Source organism: Ammospiza nelsoni, chromosome 8 (assembly GCF_027579445.1).
Source record: "Ammospiza nelsoni isolate bAmmNel1 chromosome 8, bAmmNel1.pri, whole genome shotgun sequence".
In the NCBI taxonomy this organism is placed as follows: domain Eukaryota; kingdom Metazoa; phylum Chordata; class Aves; order Passeriformes; family Passerellidae; genus Ammospiza; species Ammospiza nelsoni.
This window is the reverse complement of record NC_080640.1, coordinates 9,357,408-9,378,999: the sequence shown is the minus strand read 5'-3', so window position 1 is coordinate 9,378,999 and position 21,592 is coordinate 9,357,408. Positions and strand designations below refer to the sequence as shown.

The window sequence follows — 21,592 nt, the reverse complement described above, 5'->3', positions numbered from 1 at the left end:
TGATCACACAAATTTTTAGACCAGCTATTCGTGCTGTCACAGAAGAAGACTGGTAACCCTTTTTTAATTGCTTTTTTCTTTTATCCCTCTTCTCTTTAAAGTTTGAGAGCCTTACTGATTTTTCTAGAAAGAAAAGGAAAGGATATGCTTTCTGACAACAATATTTTTTGGTAACTATGAACATATCAGAACAGCACACAGCTATTGCAGGGACCTGTCAAGGTACGAAAGCTTCTACATTCATTTTACAGCTTAGACATAATGTAGTTTAATTGGAAAGATCTGGGTTCTGATCATGTAGCAATAAGAAAAGACAAAAATGACATAGAATGGACCAGTCAAGAGACATTTAAAACTGGCAGTTGTACCTCAGATAAAGGCTGTCAGTACAGTTACAGCATGCTGGCAGTTAAAGAGAACCCCTCTTGCTTTCTAAAGCCAGGAAACTGTGACTGTGTGGCCCCATGAGACATCAGAAGATCATTAAAATTGTACATTTTCACACTATAATGACACTATGTTTCTCACTATTCTGAGCTAGATGTGTTTATTTCAGAATAATTCATTAACCCATGTTTTTTTCTTCTAATATTTCTAATTCAAGTAACTTTGACCATTCAAAACCATTCAAGCCTTAGACTTTCGAAAACGATTTTTAAAAAGTTAAACAGTATTTCTGTTATTTTTCTGCATTCTAAACTACAAGCTGAACTCTTAAAAAACCCATAATTAATACAAATTTAATAAAGAACAGCTTCTAACATTAGCTTTCTCCCTCTCAAGCACACACAATGCTGCTTTTCTTTCCCTCAGACACTTTGGCTCATTTCTTTCAGGCTGCTGGCCTCTCTTTGTTTGCTCTGACTCTACAACAAACACTGCAGGACCTACTTATGCTAATGATTGCTGTAAGAAAAACTTAGCAAGCATTATTAACTTTCCAAAGAACAGAATATTTTTGTGCAATTTCCAGTATCTTCATCCCAGAACACAAATGATTCCAACAGCACAAAGACCCATCTTCATTTTTTAGACTTTTTTCATTTATACCACACTTTTCAGAAGCTGCACTCTGCCACTGAGACAGAGAAGAGACAGATTCATAAGACATAATCAGGTTAATTGCCATAAGTGGTAATAGTCAACACCTAACTTGTGAGCCAGATCTGCTCAGTAAATTAAAGGGCAGCCTGAAGTCATTCTGCATAAGGGAATAAAACAGGTGCCCTCAATATTATGCCACAGATGCTGTTGCCACTTGCATGAAAGGAGGAAGAATCTGTTTTGTGAAAAAATTCTGGGTTTTTTGTGAAACAGGTTTGACCCCTACACTCCTTGTCTATAACCCCAAAGGACTTTGCCCAGTTCCCAAATACACACAGCCAGATTTAACAAGCATGTTACTGAAGTCAGCACCAAATCTCTGCATTTCAGGACCACAATACATATCAACTCAGTCCAGATCATAATAAACATTTCCCTGTCATAAAATCAGAGCACACTGAATTTTAAAAGTAAAAGAAACACTTGTTACAGTACCTGGTATGTGTCTCATTGATATATATGACATTACGTAGACCCAAAGAAGGAATACTAGAATTGAAGAAGTTATCCTGTAAAACCAAGAAAAAAAAAAAAGATTGATGGACTATTTCATATAAATAGCTTTGTCTGTTACATTCATCATAACATTTAAGATAATGCAATGCTTTTCATTTGCACTAAGCCAAGCCAAAGCCAGAGAAGTGTTGGACCTGCCTATACAGTACAAAAACTCCTAAAATGAAAATGGAATTCTAATCACTATTCCCAAGTCCAATACTTTCAAAGCATTCTCAAGGCTTTACTGTGTGGTTGCACTGGTTACACTCTTCAAGCCACAACATTTCAGAGGATTCTGATGTAATATAAACCAGGACTTGTCATAATACAGAACTCATCTTTGAGACAGAACTTTATTGAGTCACATTGGGCATTACTGTAACCACGAGCATTTGATGCTCAGTCTGTAGCATCCAGTTTGCCAGCAGAACAACAGCCCAAGGATCAGGATATCCATCCATGGTTAGGTGGCAAAACTCCACATTCCTGCTCTGCCTGAACAACAAACTCAGTCCAGCCTTGCAGAACCTTGTTACAGACTCCACATATTAAATGGGATGAGTTTAGAAGCACTTCCACAACAAATATTCCTCAGCAGGAAGACCTAAATTCTACTCTTCCATAGTCCAAGTGAATACCTTGGCCAACAGGCTGATTTCTTTCTACCCAAATGATATATAATGATAAAACTGGTACCTTGCCAGCAGTGAACTACAGCTAAAACTACTGGAATTGTACATGCCAAAGAAAATAAAAAAAAAAAAAAAAGGACAGCAAAGAGAAAGATGGTCACCAGCAACAGCAGAGCTGCAAAACAGCCTCACCACCAATTCTGCAATGGAAGTCAGGTAAGAGTCATTTGTTGGTATTTTGTTTAGGACACACCATTTACCACAAAATTAAAATATATGACTGTCCTATGTAATTTGCAAATCAGGGAGAAGTTATGAGCTACAGTGAGAGCAGAGTCTTCTGCTCCCTGCTAAAGTACAAGTATGCTGTACAATCAAACAATTGTTGCTCTGAGGCCTTAAGAGGAAACTTCCATGTTATGCTAATTTCTTTGACTACACACTGGTGACTTTTTGTGGATGTGATAAGCTGTGTTCTGGCAAAGAGAAGATGACTTGTTCTAGGTCTCCCAAACAATCACAACAAAGTTCAGTACCACCAAATGCCAGTCTATACCTGTCCATAGCAGTGCTCCAAGTGTCAGGTTAAACCTCACTGTGAAACTCATCCTCCAGCAGTACTGTTACACTTAAACTTTTCCTTATTAAACTCCTCTCCAGTCCTGTGTCAGGCAGAGCACGTGGTTCTGTGAAACCAACTGAGCCAATGCAGGATGTCCCTGCTGGCACAAAGAAGAAGCCCAGCTCCCACCACCACATCCTGGCCTTTCCTGCTGATCTCTACGTCTCACCTCCTAACTTAGAGCACCTCTAGCATTCATTACACCCTTTAACATCCCAACTACATGCAGACAAGACAAAAAACTAAGACAGACAGTCTAAATTAATAAAGCAGGTAGTTTTCTGCTTGGTTAGTGAACTTGATCAGCCCGCAGGAGAGGAGGAAGGAAAATGAGAGGGAGAAGCAAGACTTTCCACTCTCAGCATTGGCAAGTTGTTAGTATGGACAGCACACTTAAGGAAATTTGCTTCATTAATTTATTTTCCTTAAGAAAAATAATGAAAAAGACAGTTCCAAAAAAAGTATTTGGAATCTAATGAGATTATTATCTTTGTTACTGTCTGTGCAAGGATGGTATTTTTTCCCTTACAGCAGAAAGCAACAAAGGGCTTAACAGGTCATGCTCCTTTCTTAAGTGGGATCTCAGGACAGTTAATTAGTCCCTTATTAAGTGGGCAAAATACAGAACAAGATTTTTATTTTTAAAGCATAATTCCCAGTTTGAGAGGAATAGGCTAATTACTAAATGCATAAAGCTTTAAGCTGAGGATTCACACACACCTTTTTCTAAGTCAAAACAATTGTCTTTTTGAAGTAGTCTCAGTTTATCTAATTGTTTGTCTTTTTGGCCATATCATACACAGCCTTCAAACTACATTTGAATTTCTATATCACATTTATATGTCATTGCTGCAATTTTCTATTCTGGCAGAGGAACAGAGTGAAATAACTTGTCTTTGGTCAAAGAGGGAAGCAAATTTTCCCTCTAGCCTAGCCAATGAAGGTGTTACTGAGTGCAATCTAAAGCTCAGGGTGTACGCACAGTCAAATTACATGATGAACTGGTTGCAAACTGTATTGTGCCATTTATCAGCATTTTGCATCTTGAGCTTACAGAAAGCCTGCCCAATGCCATTCAATAAAGTTGACATTTTAAATCAGCTTGCACAACCTCTCCAGAGCCACCATCCTGACACTGTTCCCAGGAGACAAATATCCCCATTATCACAACTGGCAGTCCTTGCTTCCAGGCTGGGCAAAGAGACAGGTGCAGAAAATCAGCCAGGTGTAGAAAATTAACTTGTTCTCTCAAGTGCAGGACTAAGCAAGTGGGAAAGGAAGCATACTGCTTAGCTTCCAAACTGTACTTATTCTGTGGATAGAGAATTAAAGTGCCCTAAAAGCAAACCTTCACACTTTTATTTGGTCCAAATTACCATTATTAATCTAACACACCAGATAATTTTGCTATCCCATTTCCTAGTAGTAATTCTGAGAAGCTGGAGAGTTTTATGCAAGGAGTAAGTCTGCACTGAGAGGTGGGAGACCAAGCATCAAACCAGGTGTGTGCCATCGTTTAATTCCATGACATGTTACAAATGAAATGTAACCACAGTGAAAAGATTGAAAACAACAGTGAAAAACTACAGCACTTCATGAAGTAGAAAACATTGTGACCTTAATTCTGAAAGTAAGGAAACTACTCCAACTTCATTTCGCTGCAACTATGCATTATTGTCAAACATAATCCATCCCATAATCTTCTTACCCGGCTCTGGGGAGTGCATACATAGCAACATCGTCCCACAAACGGCCTTTTCCTGCTCAGCAGGGCCTCCTTCCATCTTAAAGGGGCAGATCGGAACAGAGTGGGACGAGAGTTACACTCTCCCTGCAGAACAAAGACCACTGTGTAAACATGCAGAAATGTGTGCTCTGCTGTGTATGGGAAAGATTTGAGGGAGAGGAGCTGCCAGACACACACAAAGAATTACCCCTCAATTATGTAAAGTATAATTTTTTCCAACATTTCTCTAAAATTTAAAAAAATAAAAGCAAAATCTCAGTGTTGTACTTATGTAAGCACTGATGCATGGGTTGACACACAAAATTTTAAAAGGAATGATAACTGTAATTAAGAAACACCAACAGAACTGCCAGCTGAGAAAACTGAAAGAAATTGACAGTACACTACATTCTCAAGAATGTAAAGGTGTTTGCAATTTGAACAATGTATTTTAAAGTTCAACTGAATATCACCCTGTAAAGCTGCAAGAAGACTCAATGCACCAAAAATATCAAGTCCATAGACTCTGTAGGCACTTGCAGCAGTTTCAAGCAGAGTGATATGAAAAAGGAGCTCCTGTGCCTTCTCCAAAGTTACACTGTCTATCTGAAGATTACAGAACAAAAAAAATCCAGAGTGACTGCATTCACAGAACTCATTCTCTATGTTAGGACATAATGCAAAAATTCTAGTAAAGTATATTTCCAAAGACCCTGGTTATTTCCATTAATGTCTACTGAATTATTGCTTGCCTGAGAATGAGAACTGGGTTGCCATTTTTAAACCACATATTTTATTGAGAAGAAAGTTACTTCCAGTACTAAAAGAGAAGTTACAGAAACAAACCAAACTAAAACGTTATTTAAAACAGAACTTTTAACTGGCAGAGCAATAGGGTAGAACCAAGACTGAAGACACAAATGCAGATCATCACATACTCAGCCCAGTGAGAAACTCCCAGAAAGTCAAAAGCAATGCTGAAGATGCTTAAAAACTAAATTGTGCATGTATCATATTTGGCAAGCAGCAGAAACTGGCAAATATTCCAAGACTAACTCTTCCATCTGAAATAAACAAGTATCAAGATGCTAAGCCTGCCATAATCCCTCCCCTACCACCTCCTTTAATGCCAACTCCAGAACAAACCAACTTTCTAACAATGTCATCTTCCTCCTGCTTGCCTCCAACCCCTGACATAGCTCACCAGCATTTTCTTACAAAACCTCTTTTCTATCTCTTCTGACTTGCCTGCCCTTATTCCACTTTCTCACAGCCCTCCTGGTTACTGCAGCTTGCTGTTCCATGGAACTTAGATGTAGCTAGATAGAAATCCCAGCTGCCAAGACATCTGCCCTTTCCCTCAACCCTGACCACATTTCCAATTCTTCTTCTGTATCAAGTTCAAGCTCCTCCTCTCCAGATCCATGTCTAATCCCTCCTGACCTATGCTGCTAAACCATCTACCACCACCCCAGTCCCCATGTGGCTCTTTGGGCTCCACCCAGACCACTCTGCTGTCTCCTTTGTCCCCTCCAAATCCCAAGACTCACTCAATGGAGGACACAGACTTTTAATAGGCTCCTTATTTATATCCACCAATTTTTTCTGCCTCCTGGACTGCTCCAGCTTCAATGCCTATATGACTGTGCAACTTCAGCATCAAGCTCCATTTCACCTGCACACTTTAAATTACATTACCCAGAGGAGCAACAAGCTTCCTATTTGACTTTCTGTTTGACTTTGGCTACTCCAGAATGGGATTCTCTACATTTACTGCTATATAAAATGATTAGGAACATCACACCAGATCACTGTAAGACTACCAATAGAGTTTGACAGGATTTTTCTTTTCTAGCAACATTATTCTTTGGCACAGAATTGAACTGTTGGTTCCCCCTCATGCTTCAAGTTAAATCAAAACCAAATTTCATCATGCATGAGAGACATAATACCTTATCTTCATTCTTCCTAACAATAAGAAGTCCACCTTAAAGTTGAAGAAATAACAAGATAAAGAGGGCCAGTAACAGTCCCAATTTTTACTTACCCACTCTTCAGTGGAATGCTTACATCTACTGATGCTGCAGTCTGCTGAGGTGGATAAATAGGAAACATCTATTGTTCCAAGGGACAAAGCAGTTTCATCCATGACACAGGAATTGAACTGAAGATCACAAACTGCAAAATAATAACATGTGCATATATATATATTATTTTTATCTGTACATTCAATATTTATATGCATGCACAGAAACACACACCTAAATTTCAGTGCAATAAATTGGCAAACTGGTATTTTTTCACCCTTCAGTAAAAGTTCAGTTCTAAAGATACCTACTTGCAGCTAGAAATTGGCATGATTTTAACATGCTAAAACCCCAGCACATTTGACTTCCAAAAACATAGCACACCAACCAGCTTCCTGCACGCTTTTCTCTCCCGGCTCCTCTTCCCATAACAGGTCACTCTAGTCCCCTTGTAATTTTCCACTGTTCTTTACTGCATGGTTTAAACCCTGCAGCCATAAGGATACGCATGTCAAACACTTTCATAAGTTTACTATTCTCTTGCACTCTGACCTTGCTCTTTCATAATTTGCTTCTCAAGGACACCTATGATCTACAAAAACTGTCATTAATGTTCTCACCTAATCCTATCCCCCAGTATATTTTATGTGTCTGGTCTAGCTGTAGTAAAACCACTTTGCAAATTCCTTGGGAAGAAGGAGTGCTCAAAAAAAAGCACACATCTAAATGTGAACATGCTGCTGCTAAGTGACATTTCAGTCTTGTGGGATTAAAGAGCAGTAAGGAAATCTCAACCTGATTAATTATTTTGAAATGGAAGCTTTGTAGCTCATATAATGAGCACAGTAAATAATTCTCCCTTGGCCAAAGAAAAAAGGAAAAGCAAACATACTAAAACAACTTAGTGTTATACAGTGTATTTGCAAAAGACTACAAATTAAACTGCTTTGTTTTTGAGAGCCACTGAAATAAGAATCCCAGCATTTTAAAGAGTCAAAACCTCCTCTTACATCTGTCACTGCAAGGAAACTTCAATCATGGCCAAGCTGTGGGCCATCAGGAAAGAGATTGCTCCCACCCAGAATGCTAAGCTAACATCTGCAACAGCAAGACCTAAAACTTTAGTGCAACCTTATTGCCTTTCCGAGTGCCCTCCCCAAGTTGCCACAAACCCATCCCGTAATACGGGCACGTAATACGAGCTCCCACTACAACCTGGAGTCCGAGCCGCTATAACCATGCAGACCATGCATATCCCTTGCACAGCCCAAGTACCGAACTCATCCCTTTATCTTTGCTGGCTGTTACATTCAATCCGCCTTTTAGTTAAATTAGTCCTCAGGCAAATTACTATATAGCCCTCCCAATTAAAAAAAAAAAAAAAAAAAATGCCTGGAGATCTCAAATGCTGGAACCGAAATGCGTCCCGCTCGTGCTCAAGGTGACCTTGGCTGCACCGGTATACACAAAAGATGAACTTAAAAAAACACGCAATTAAAAGCCCGTTTGAGCAGCAGCAGCCGCATACGTACCTGCGAGCCAACCCGCCCCCCGAGCGCCCGCTGCGGCGCTGGCGCTGTTCACCTGCCGGCCACCGCCATCCCCGCGAGCTCCAGCAGCGCTCCGGGCTCACCAGGGCTCCCTCAGCAGCGCTCCGGCCCCGCCGCTCACCAGACCTGCTATAAATAAAACCGCGGGCTGAGCGCGGTGGGGGTGCCGGCGCCCCGGGCACCGCCGCTGCCAAGGGGCCGCCCCGCGCCTCCCCGGCCGCCGCGAGGGGCGGGCGCCGGCCGCGGGGAGCCGCCGGCACCGGCCCCCGGAGCCCCGCGGGGACAACCGAGGCTCCCCTCGGCCACCTGGCCCCGCACCCGCCGCCCGGCCCGCGCCGCTCCTCAGCCGGACCGTGCCGTCCGCACCTCCGGTGCCGCTCCGCCGGCTGCCCCGCGCTGCCCCGGCCGCACCGCCCCTCCCGCCACGCGGCAGCCGCTGCGCTGCCCCGCCCCGCCGCCGGGGGCAGCACCGCCCGCGCGGCCCGGCCCGCACCGCCCCCGCCCGCTGCCCGGCCCGTGCGCGCCGCCCGCGCCGCACCGCTCTGCTCGGTACCGCTCCGCACCGCCAGCCCCGGGCCGGCACTCACCGCGGGCTCCGCTGCTGCCCCAGCCCTCCCGCCGGGCCCACGGCGGCGCCGCGCCTGACGCGACTTCCTGAGCGCCGGGCCCGCAGCGCGGCCCTGCCCGGCCCCGGGCCCCGGCGCTGCCCTCCCGCCCTCACAGCGCTCGCCCCACGGCCGTGCCCAGCCCTGCCCTGGTGCAGCCCCCGCGTGGTTCAACAGCCGCTTCCACCGCCCTCCTCCCCCAGCCCAGAGAGAGCAGCGACTCACGGCTGTTTAGCTCTCAAATCTGAGCTGCTGAACAGGAAAACGCTGGGAAAGTGATGTGAAGTGGTCTTTAAATGCGTTTGCAGCGACTCGGAGTTGCCGCTGCGAGCAATCGCAGAAATTTCGGGCCAGGTATCGATCTGCCCGCCCGGCCTTGCAGCAGTGCCAGTTTGCCTTTTACTGAGCGCAAAAGTAAATGTTGATTGAGATTGCTGCATGTAACCAGACAAGGGCGAGAGTACTTTTTGGCTTTGGCATTCCTGGGCTATTTAAAGACAGTTTCTCTGTGGCTTGAGTTACAGCTCAGCAGGAAGGCTCGTGCCTACATTTCTCCTTTAATGTCCAAATCACAGCAGTGCAATACAGGAATAAAGTGACAAAATAAAAGATACTGTTTATACAAATGCAAATACTCTGCTTAAAGTAGCACAAGGTGTTAATTTTCCCCTTGAGGTCTTCCTTCTAGATGTTGTTTTGAAATTATTACAAATGAGAATTGTAAGAATTACAACTGCCTTTCACACATAAAAGAAAATGTGTAAGATGTGATAGACAGAAACCTAAGTGCTGCATGCACAGGAGCACTGCCCTAGTTCCCACAGCTGAGCGCCTCTAGGGAATACCACTGGAGTATTAGAGCTGGTAGTTTACGAAGAGCACTCTGCAGTTTGTGGGTCAGAAGGGATTTTGAGTCTGAATTTTCCTCCTTTAGCAAGGAAAAATACTTTATTTTGTTGTAACGTGGCTGTTGGAATAAAAGACACCTACTTTTCAAATAAAAAAGTACAATAAGATATGAGCGAGAAATGTACAATTATGAGCAAGAAATGTACAACTGTGAAATGTACAAACATGAAATGTACAACTCATATAGTTTGTGTTTCTGGCAATAAGCAGTTCAGTATCTGTGTCTTTGATCTGGTGATCGGCAGCAGGGCCACATCCCACACTCAGGGTTTGACCTAGGGGTGTTGGAAGCATCGAAAGGGGAAGCTCTGAATTCCAATCAGAAAAGTGAAATCCAGTGTTACATCCTGTGTTTTTGTAACTCTCTTTGTATAAGGAGCAGATCACAGAAGCAAAGTCCCAATGAAATGCTGCAGCCCACATCTCGATCACTGCTTCCAGCGTGAGTCTGTGCAGTGAGGGGAGTCAGAGCTTGAATCATCTTAGAAATCACATTGGAGGAGATGATTCAAGAGCTGGATTACATGAAAACTGAGCAGTGATGGAAATTATATATCAAGTCTAAGAAAATGCAGGAAACATAAGGCCCTTAAAATTCTTACTGATGTTGAATAATTTGTTTCACTGCATTTGTGGTGTTGTTTGTGAGCTTTTTAGTAGGTAGTTTATAAAAGACCCTCAATACTGCTTACACACAACCTCCTCTAGGTGTGGAATCACATTGATTTTTTTACCCTTCCACTCATAAAAATAGGGGATCAAAGAGGGAATTTGTTTTCAGTGTACTACAGTGTAACTCACAGCAAACTCTCAACTACTGAGTGTAGAGCCAGCTTGTCTGCTTTGCTTCCCTCTATACAAGATGAAATATAGTACATTTAAAACCTAACATGGAGCTTTTGGCTTGTTTTTTCATTCTACACTTTTACACTGGTATATTTTTTGTTTGCAAAATAGTTATTTCTGTGATATAAGTAACACCAAAATCAGAAGAAAAGCCTCAATGGCTTTGTTGTAATTTTGTGCAGTCTCTGGAGTCTGATTTTAGTATACTTTATGAGAAAACTGCTTAGGCTATTCTTTAAACTGTTTTGGAAAGGATAGTAAATAAATACAATGGTTTAGTTAAACATAGTAATTCTGTGTAATAATGAAAGAATGTTTCTTGTATGACTGTAGAGCAATTTTCCCATTTTTCTAACCTTAAAAAAATTTTGGCTGATTGTAAAATAAATCCAGAGATAATTTCGTCACTCATTGAAAAGGATCCTGAATTAGTCTAATGGGAATTGCAGCTTAGCAAGATCTTTTTACACTTGTATAAATCCTCAGGCTTAGTAGTAAAATCTCATTTTAGTATTGAAAGCTTGATGGTGATGTTGTGTTGCCATGGAATCAAGCAAATGGGAAAAATTTTGGAATGCCCTGAAGGAACAGACTTTCAGAGCTGCATGTGCTCCAAAAAGCCCAAATACCGCTGGGTTTTCACTTCCAGAAAAGGGAGATTCTCTCCTGCTTCCATTGACGCCAATGGAAGGCTTGCCACTGATCTCAGTAGGAGCAGGAGCATGCCTGAGTTTTGCAATCCATCTTTTTAAAGTCCTTAAACTGAAGTGTTTGCTGTGCCAATGAGTGCGGGGAGGTGATTTGCATATGATGGCAAATGAGCAGAACCCTGGCTTTGTGTGAATAAGCTGCTGACCACATTCGTGCATAGCAGCCTGCAGAGGAGAAAGAGCTGGCAGGACTCTTTTTTTATAAAATAATGATTAGTCCTTCCTATGTTTAAATTCCTCATGAAGCTTCCAGCAGAGTTCAACAAAGTACCTGTTTGCTGGACAATTCTGTGCAGAGGAGGAGGGAGCAGGGACAAGGGGACTTCTTTTTACATCGGCTCTGCCCTGGCTCTGTTCTCTGAGCTCATTCCCAGCGATTCCCATGATGTCACTTTTAGTAATGGAGACATGTTTACAAAAGAGAACACAGCATCCTCTTTAAAAAGAAACTTTCAACTTGGGGAGCATTACAAAAGTTAGGAAACCAAAAACTGTGTGAGGAGGGAGTAAAGATCCAGACAAAGGTTCTTTGTTTGCAGTGACCGAACTTGACCTCACATGACTATGAACAACAATGAATATGCAGTTTGGCAGTGGCAGAACTCAGTGTCAGCACTATTGCCTTTGGTATACAATATATTAAGGGCATCTGAGAGTGGCAAGTGGCCACAAAATGGGCTGATAAGATCGTATATAAAAAAGCTTTGGGTATACTTAATATCTCCTTTCCAGACAAATGATTTTTTCTTTTCTATTTCATCCCCCTTATCTTGAGAACAAATACAAAATTCATTAGGACTACAGTGACTCTCTCCTATGAAATATATTGTGTGTCTGTAATTTTGAAAAGATAAGGGCATTTTAGCCCAAGCTGCTCCTAGCTTTTCCCTTGAACTTGTTACTCACATTAGTACAAAAAAGGCTTTTGTTCTAACAGAAAGATCCAGTTAACTAACTGGGTTAAAACCAGGATAACTAACTTTTACACTTCCAAACTTAGCACCATTTTTCTATCAAGAAATTACACACATACTTGCGTTTTGTACAAATCAGAAAATCCTAACTATCCAAAGGGATTTGGCAGTATTTTAAATTTAGCAATGAGGGATGGCAGAATTTGGAACAAGATTCTCCCATACTCGTGCCTTGAGCAATTATCTGCCATAACAATGCAGGCTTCCCCTGCCTGCTGTGAGCAAGGGGGATGTATTATAAGCGTGGTTGCACTTTTCCACTTTTGTTTCTTGAGGGTATTTACAAAGCTGACATTCTATCCAAGAGCTGATTTTATGTAAAAAACAGATGAACAACTAATTTATGGCATATAGGCCCTAAATACTGTGGGATATTCCAAATTATTATCCATTTGTAAATCATTAAAAATTGATATGTGTGGGGGACTCTGGTGTTTAAAGGATACATTGCATTTGCAGGTACTTCAAGTTTCACTAATAAGTTTATTGTCAAGCCAAATAAACTTATACTTGTTGTCAATTCCTCTGCAAAAAGCAAAGCCTTTCTTCTCATCTAGTTCCCTCTCCAGGAATCCAGAACTGCTTTCTACCCTTCCAAAAAAGAAAGCAAGGAATATAATAGAAAACAGAGAAATCTAAGAGCTAAGGGCAGTAAGGGCCATTTTGAAAAAAATGGCATTTAATAGAAAAATCACAAAATCGTGATCTTATCAAATTTGCTGTGGCTTTTCCTTGAGGCACAGAACAGTGATTTTTTTTCTAGAATAACACAACCCCTAGTTAATATGAGGTTCTAGGCAAGTGTTTCATCAGTATCTCAAAAGGAGGCACTTTTCACTGCTCAGGTTTGCTCTATTGTGCAGCTGCTGGCTTTAGAAGGACTTGTCACATCTTGTAAAGTACTGTAGATACTGGAAGCTGGGATCATAGACAGCTCTTTCAACAACAGTGCACAAGAGGCTTTGCAACACATTGTGTGACCCAGGTGTTGAATTACATTATATCCCACCCCTCCCCTCATTTTCAGGTATTCGGGACCTTAATCAAGGCACTGCTGGGGGGCCCTTGGAAGAGCCTTAATCCCTTTGCAGTGAAAGACACAAGATCTGATGGTTGGGAAATTTCCACCGAATTTTGGGGACATCTTCTGAAACGACCTGGGAGAGTTATGAAAGTGTCTGGGCATCATTTCTACTCTGATGCAATGGTCCTGATGCAGTTTGCCATATATTCCACTGCAGGCTTTTCACTCCCAATCCCTTATGTGATTATCTCATACAGATGAACAGAGAGACACCTACAAAGGGCTACACTCCCTGCTCCCCAGTTTATCCAAGCAAACAAAACAGATTTGCTGATTTTGGCTTTGCAAAAAGCACAAAGGAACTAAAAATCCCTATAGATGTCTAGATATATTTCCCCTGTGTCAGTTTCACTAAAAAGCAGAAGGTCTCCAGGCTTTAGTTTACCATAGATATACAAAACTGATTTTATGTAACAGAAATTTTATCTATGAACACAATCAACAAAAAGTAAACTATAAATGTTGTCTCAGCACAACAAAATTAACTGAGAACCCTGACAAAAAGCGTTTTTTTGCTTCTGGCCTTCTTTCTGCACTAATCTGGCTACACCACTTGTTACATTCCAATTCTGACACTTAAGTCATGTTGAGCAATTTTCCCACAGTGTGTTTTCCAAACAAAGGCATTTTTCCCACTCCCACTTATGTGTCTCTTGCATCTGGGAACTGCAGAAAAATGTCTTCAAGTCCTAAGATCCAGCCAACCATTGAACTTGTATTACAATGATAGATTTCAAAAACTGTGGGTGATCATTTGACCAAAACTATACCAACTGACCCAGCAAAAGTATACTTTTTCAGTTACTAAATTACAGATATTCAACTCATATAATGATAAAATCTTACACAGTTTTTTTTTCACTGTTTGAAGCATAACCTAATACTTTCCTAAGTACCTTATACCTTCAAGAAAACAGAAATCTTTTTATTTGTATACCCTAAACTCTTAAATTGCCTAGTTATTTCAGGATATTCACCTGAAGTGACAGAGGCCTTGAAAAGGTTATAATCTCTTTCTAGAAGATGATGTTTTTGCAGGTCCCATCTTTCCCCTTTATAAAACAACAGAACATATTACTAACTTGGTATTTCACACATGACCAGCCATTGCTTCAGGAAACTTGCATGGGTCACAGCATGACAGGCTGGATGCATAAAGCTGCTTGTGGGCTAAGTCACCCCACAGCTCTTTCAGATTTAGGATAATGGAGGATCATACATGCTGACTTTATTCTTACTACACTTTCCCCTTTCATTATTTCCAGAGGATGAATAAAGCAAGAGTGGTTTCTGGAGGGTTCTGGTTTATTTTACCTTTACCTACAAAGAGAGACTAAATATTTCCAGAAGCAAAGTACCCCAGGCTGTAGGACAGGGAGGATTTGAGCCAGGTCTTTTGAGGTAGAGAAGTGACTGGTGCCTTTTTAATCAACTTCATGTCATCAAATTAACCTGAGGTACAAGCGAGGATTATATCAGATTTTGGCTTTAAAAGCCCTGTCTTTCAGAGACACAAAGTTTCAAAGAAAAAACATTCCATCCACCATAAAAAAATTGAGCAAATTTAAGCACCTGTTTATCAGCATAATTTACTGAAAGCGTCACAGTAGTTCAGGTAAACTAGAATTGCTGTTAACAGGCAATAGAACCCATGCTGAAAAGCAAGAAAAGGAGCCTCCTGAATCCATTGTCTTATTTCTTCTGAGGAAAAACATTAGCAAACTGCAGATAACCACCTCTGCATTTTGTGACGGAACTTTTTAATTAATGCTATGGATTGATTAGACTGGTACAACAGAATCATAGAATCTTAAGGGTTAGGAAGGAACCTTAAAGGTTTTCTAGTCCCAAGCCCCCCTACCATGGGCAGGGACCTGTCCCAGTAGACCAAATTGCTCAAGGCCTTATCCACCTGGCCTTGAACTCTTCCAGGACTGGGGCATCCACAACCTCCCTTAGCATCCTGTTCCAGTATCTCATCCCCCTCCCAGTGTAGAACATTTTCCTAATATCTAACCAAAGTTTCCCCTCTTTCAGTTTGTAAATATTATAATGATAATAATAATTAGTAATAAATGTTATATTTATATTATTAAATAGAAAAAGTAATGAGCAGACCAGTGCACTTTGAATGTGCATTCAGAAATCTGCTTTAGTGGTCAAAATATATTGGGCATGCATTTGCCTATGGCTCTTCCTTGCAAAAAGTTTTCTTCTCATCCTGAGCTACTGCAGTGTCTCTGAGATTAAACTAAGCTTCCCCAATCCAGCTCAGTTGTGTTTCCCCACCGGCTTTTTTCACAAAAGAACTTCCTGTGCATTTTCACCAGTGACAATGCTCAGATACATTTTTGTGAATAGTTAGTGTTTAGTATATATTATATGACACGTGCTTAGAACATGCTAATTAATTTAATGCATAAAAAATACTTGTGAAGCACCAGCCAGATCAGAAACTGGAGAAGGCTCCAGTGCACTTAGCAAGTTATTTCTGGAACAGCCTTCCAAAAGAGGTATGTTGCAAATATCAGCCCCAAGTCCAACCTACACTGTGGCATCATCTGACATTTTTGACCATTCCTCATTCAGTTTCAGCTCTTCTGGTAGATCATTAGTATGTAAGGACCAGGAGGTACCATCAGCAATCCTACCCAGTATGATGAAACATGAAGCAAAATTTCATAGCTTGTTTACCCAAGCAATACCTGCTACTAAAAATAACTTGGTTACTATATTTTAACTAATACTTCAAGGACTGGCATGGATACCTTATCTGCTTCTGATCAGCCCTCAAAATAAGAGCCAATATATTTTGAAATAATATTTATTTTCTAATCTAGGCATTTTTAAATCTTGTAAAAAGGGAGATGTGGAGAAAAAGTCATCCATCTCTGTACTTAAAATATTTGGAAGCAGAACAATGCACAGTTAAAGAGTCTGCCATTTTGCAACTTTATGGTCAGTAGTATGATCCACTTCTTTGTGTGTCTTTGCTTCTCTGATTTTTCTGTTCCTCTGGGGACCCTGTGTAGATGTTTCCTGACCATAGATATATGTGATATCCCTGTAGTCATTTAATGTTCAGAATTTTAAGAGGCTGCATAAGGAGTGCATTTTCAGAGGACCACACTAGAAAATATATCCTGGTGGAGCCCTCCAGTGAAGAAGTGCCTTAAATGTAACTTGTGTTTGCTATGGGAGTTCAAAAGAATTATTTAGAAAGGTGTTAAATTAAGGATAGAGAAGGAAAGGAGGTAAGTTATACCTAAAACATTTTAAATTCAAACTGTGTCTACAATCCTTCTGATTTAAAGTTTCATTTTTGCTAAACTGAGATTTCTTTTCCCATCTGCATTCTCTTAAATTTCTTCCATTTTACATTACATTCTGTATTTAGTGCAGTGTCCAAGATATCTTTACTCTTTTTCCTCAGTACAGATCCTGACTTAGCCTAATTAAAATTAAATACAAGAAAAAGGGCTTAAACAGTAAACTTAGTATATAAAAAAAACAAAACAACCTTATTTTGAATATTGTATGAATGTTGTATGTTGTCTGCTCTTCTCTATCTACATGTTATTTGTATTTCAGCTTGTATAGCCTGAGATCCTTGGGGTAAAATCATAGCATGGCAAAAGCCAATAGCAAATCTCCCCCTTGACCAGAAAAGCTGCATCACAGTGGTGTGTGGTACAAATATCACAAAATTTATATACTCTATTACAGTACAACCACAGGCACTTTGTGAGCCCTACTTGAGCTTATATTCCACACTTCTGTATTAACGTAACTTCCACAGGGAGCATTAATTAACGTGAAATTAATTCAGCCGAGAGTAACCTCTGAAAGCAGGCTGACACTATCAGCTGTGGCTTGTGCAGGACACCTGAGGGAGCTGCAATCTATGCATCCTTACGTAACAGGCATTAAGGAGCAGTTACACAACTTAATGCAAACACCACCGGCAGATGAAAATCCATGGCCCACACAGGATCTTGAGTAATCATCAAAGCAGTGCCAGAAAGTAAATTCTACCTGCAGAAAACAGGGGTTTGTGTTAAATCCATTTCCTGGGATGCTCTGTAGTTCTGTTGCTGGTGGCCTTAATAGTCTGCCACAAAGTGGATTTTCATTGGGAAGTTTTCATCCTTCAAAACCTGTTAATACAAACTTTGACCAACGCTGCCAGAAAATGTGTGTGCAATTCAACTCATATCTTTACTGACTGCAATAATAAACTTTTGGTCTAAAACAAACAGTTCATTAGCAAACAGATACTTCTGTGCACTGAGGTTACTTGGGCCTCTCTCCTCCTGTCGTCCCATTTTTCACTCACTGTTTAGATACTTAGAGTTTGATGTCTGAGTGTGTCTTCATGATGACAGGGCACTGCAACTTCTTCAGGTTTAGTACAGGGGTAGAATATACTGCATTTTTTAGTGCACAAAATTTATTAGTGTCCTTTAATTAAAACTGTTAATTCAGGCAATACTTCAATCTCAGAGGTTAATTTAGGTTGCAGGGTATGCCTAAAGTCAGGCAGTTATGGCTATAACTGCTATCCACACCTCTATTCTAAACTCAAGAAATGGTATCTGTTATCTTTGCACTCCTTTCAGAATATTTGCTAAAGTTGATCTGATTTCTTGATAAATATGTTTCATTTTTAATTAAAGGAGCATTCCAAGCCCCACTTTAGATACTTCAAAGTGCAGAAGTTGAAGTGCTATACAAAGTATTATATGGGACAGACTCTGTTCCCTTTTACATCAAGAGAGATTGGGACTACTCCAGATTTCCACTGGTATAACAAAGTAGATTATTTTTCCTCAGCCAAGAAGAACATGGATGGCAAGACATAACTGTGGTCAGAAATTCTATTTGAAAGATGAGTAGTTCATCACAGTTTAACTAGGTGACATCTTTAGAAAACCCTCAAGTATTTAAAACACCATCAGGCCTCAGATAAGACACAGGTGGCGTTTTTAGTCTATGGCATTGCTTCCTTGACCGATGTGTTCATAATGGATAAAGAGGTGACATTTTTGAATCAAATATATTTAAACAGCAATAAAATAATAATACTGGATAACTAAGGCTGCCAGGGTTGGACAGCACTAAGGGGGATAGGAGAGCTGAAAGAAGTTTGAGGTTTACCTTTTTCACAGCCTGATAAAAGTCCACCCATCCAACTTTTCTTCTAACCCACCAGTTTATTTGCCCTGTCAAGTATACTGTTTTAGTCTTCCATCTCTCCAAACATAAGCATTTGGAAATGCTGAAATAAATGCATTCAGTCCCTGAAAAGCCTACCCAACAAAGCCCAAAGACCAGGTTTAAGAAGACCTGAGGCTTCCTTGTTCTCTTTTTCCATTTTATTCCCACCTCTCAAGAAAACACACCATTCCTTTGGGATTTTTTGGTTAAAACATGCTGGTGACAAAATATATCCCTCTCATCAGGGAGGTGTGCAGTGATCTAGAGAGGGGAAATGATCCACCTGAAAGAGAATTCCTCATCAGCCATCACACTGGAACAGCTGCAGTGGCAGTGGGAGGGTGTGAGGAGTAACTGAGGGAGGGGCAGGAGCGGTGCAGAGTAGCAGAGCCATTGGAAGCAGTGTCTGAGCTGTGCTCAGGCAGTCACATCCCATTGCCTGTGAGGAGTAGCATTGTTTCCTGTTTTTGAAGGAGAGCACAAACATGGGGGAGGAAAAGCGTCAGAACGAAAACAGACTTCGTGGAGGATGATGTCAAATTGTGACTTTTAAAAGTACATCTTTTACATGATTATCCTGGTTAGGGTTTAATTTTGTTTTCTGGGAATAAAAAAAGGAAAATAGCTTAAATACTGATAACATATTTTTCTCTCATTTAAATTCCCAGTTTAAAAATAAATAAATAAAACCGGTTTGTTTTCATGCCAACAATTCAATTTATCAGAATATATTTGTATTAATTCCCTAATTAAAATTGCATTGCATTTGTCAGAGCCGTTTAGGCAACAGTAATGTCAATGGGATTAATCACCAAAGCATTCTTTTCTTGATCAAGGTGTTTTCCTGAAATATTGCTACAAGGTACCTCCAATTCAGTCATGCTTGAGAACACTGTAATTGTGTTTGACAGGAGCATCATTCTTTCTTTAATGAAATAGGTTTCCAAAGTGGTTTCTACCACCTACAGTTTGGAAACCAGTGTGCTGCCATATAGGATGGCTTCTTTCCTTGCCTACTATTGGCAAACTGCCATTTTATATCTATATGCTCAGTTAGACCTCTGCTTACAAACTACAGGATCTATTAGTACGAAAAAAATCTGGGAAATGCGATGAAGCATTTATGTATCATCTTCTCACCTTCATATCTTAATTTTTTAAGTGTTCTTTATACTGGTTATTCCAGAACTGTCATCTACAACATCCTAATTGTATTGTTTTAACTGATAGATACATTCAAACATCATTCCACAGAGTTATTTTTAATCAGGGATTTCTCATGTTCAATTAAAAAATAGTAAAGAAGGAACACATAAAAAGATAACTGTAAAACAGACAGTAATTCAGAAAGAAGTTGGTTGCTCTGGTTTAAACCTATTGCTCCATTCTAAGACACCTGAGAAGCATTTATTTTTCAACCTGCAAGTATCCTGAGCACTGTAAGGAACCTCTCGCTGTATTTTCTTTTATGCAAAAAATAAAATAACCAGTGCATTACCATGGCCTGCCAATCCAGCCACATATGTATGTGGTCATGAGAAAGGACATACATAAAATCTGCCTGGATAAAGAATGATTCATCCATAGAGAGGAGGTACCCAGGAGAGGTGCCAGGGATGATCTCTGTCCTCTGCTATTTTATCTGTCTTTCTGAGGCAGTTACAGCTCCCATGACTGTGATACCAGAATATATAAGGGCATACAGCTGTTCTTACAACACTCAAATGGGATGGACAGATAACATGGGTTATCCTGGGTCAGAAGCTTGGAGATCATTGCATAAGCTTCACATGCTCTTGGTGGGTAGAAAGCGTTTATTGACCATTCCTATATAAATCATCACCTAGCCTAATTCCCAAAGTATCCAATTGTTTCTCAAGCATTCATGCTAAAATAGTCAAGAGGTCCCATCTTGGAATGGGACTGGACATGAACCAACGGCTGAAATGACTTGCAGCAACTTCTTTCAATGCACAACAACTGCTCTTCCACTATGATTGTCAAGATAAATATATTCCATAACAAGGCTTCTAAATGTCCATTCCAGTCAATCATTTTAATCACAGAGTGCTGAGTAAGACTGTATTTCCCCTATTGTCCATGTGGTCATAAAATTCTAATTAGATCTTGTTAAGCTACTCATGCCTCTAGGTTTTCACATTTTGATTATCAGATCATGCTTTAAGGCTACATTATACCTGAAGCTGATTTGGAAGCAAAACATCCCTGTTTACATACATGAAGAAGCCATCCCCAAACTATAAATATATTAATATGATCTTGTTAATTTACTGAAGCCAGCAGTGACATCTCTGCATGGGACACTGGCATGGTACCATCTACTCTGTGTGATGTAAGTTGAGTTTGATGACTGATGTCACCTGGTAGCTTCTCCTGTAGAGGGACCCAAATGCTGCTGGGCTGAGTAACACAGTAGCCCATAAATTCTATACAGGTGCTTTACCACAAGTGGAGGAAAAATGTTCTTTACACAATTTTTTATTTTTCCAAGTCAGAAATTTTTGGTGTTTTTATACTTATCTTTATCTGTAAAATGGCAGAATACTTACCAACCTGGTAGGATGTTGGGTAGGATAATTAGCTGTTATTTTGAGATGCTCTTAGACTGATGAATGTTAAGTCCTGCAAGAGAGAGAAGTATGTGATCCACTGACACTTGATTAACACACACCTATGTCATCACCTCTGCAGCCTTAACAGCAAGAAACAAGCAAGGCTGGATTGCTCAATTAATAACAGGTTTGATAACACCTGTCAATGAAAAGTAATGTGTCCCATATGTTGACATGTTTTCCATTAAAACAGCTCTTTTTACAGTCCCATCCAAGCATTTTTCATCCAGTTCCATCTTTCTAACACAGTGGATTACTATATTGCCAGTCTTTTGGAAGCTGGGCTAGATGGCCTCTGTGGGTCCCTTCCAACCTGAATTATTCTCTAATGCCAGTTCAAGTTCATGCTCAATAAGCTTAGGCAGCATGAATTTGTTTCAGACTTCATGATAATGCTTTTAAAATAATTTCATTAAGACAACATATCTTTTTATTCTTGATTCTAAAGCCACAAG

The 21,592-nt window shown here is 40.4% G+C and overlaps 1 protein-coding gene across 2 annotated transcripts in view; it reads right to left on the bottom strand.

Annotated features, from left to right (window-relative positions):
- Positions 1 to 21,093, bottom strand: part of GPAM (glycerol-3-phosphate acyltransferase, mitochondrial) — a 42,489-nt gene extending 21,396 nt beyond the window's left edge. Inside the window, exons 1-5 of one of the 2 annotated variants that reach the window (XM_059476577.1) lie at positions 21,075 to 21,093; positions 8,142 to 8,288; positions 6,630 to 6,760; positions 4,565 to 4,687; positions 1,540 to 1,613 (exon numbers count right to left, since the gene is read on the bottom strand). In XM_059476577.1, the coding sequence (XP_059332560.1) occupies positions 1,540 to 1,613; positions 4,565 to 4,687; positions 6,630 to 6,731 (299 nt within the window). In that variant the 5' untranslated portion in view covers positions 6,732 to 6,760; positions 8,142 to 8,288; positions 21,075 to 21,093. Of the gene's footprint in view, positions 1 to 1,539; positions 1,614 to 4,564; positions 4,688 to 6,629; positions 6,761 to 8,141; positions 8,289 to 8,525; positions 8,583 to 21,074 lie in introns of those variants that run through there. The other variant, XM_059476576.1, reaches the window with a different exon arrangement.
- Between the last annotated feature and the right edge of the window lie 499 nt (positions 21,094 to 21,592).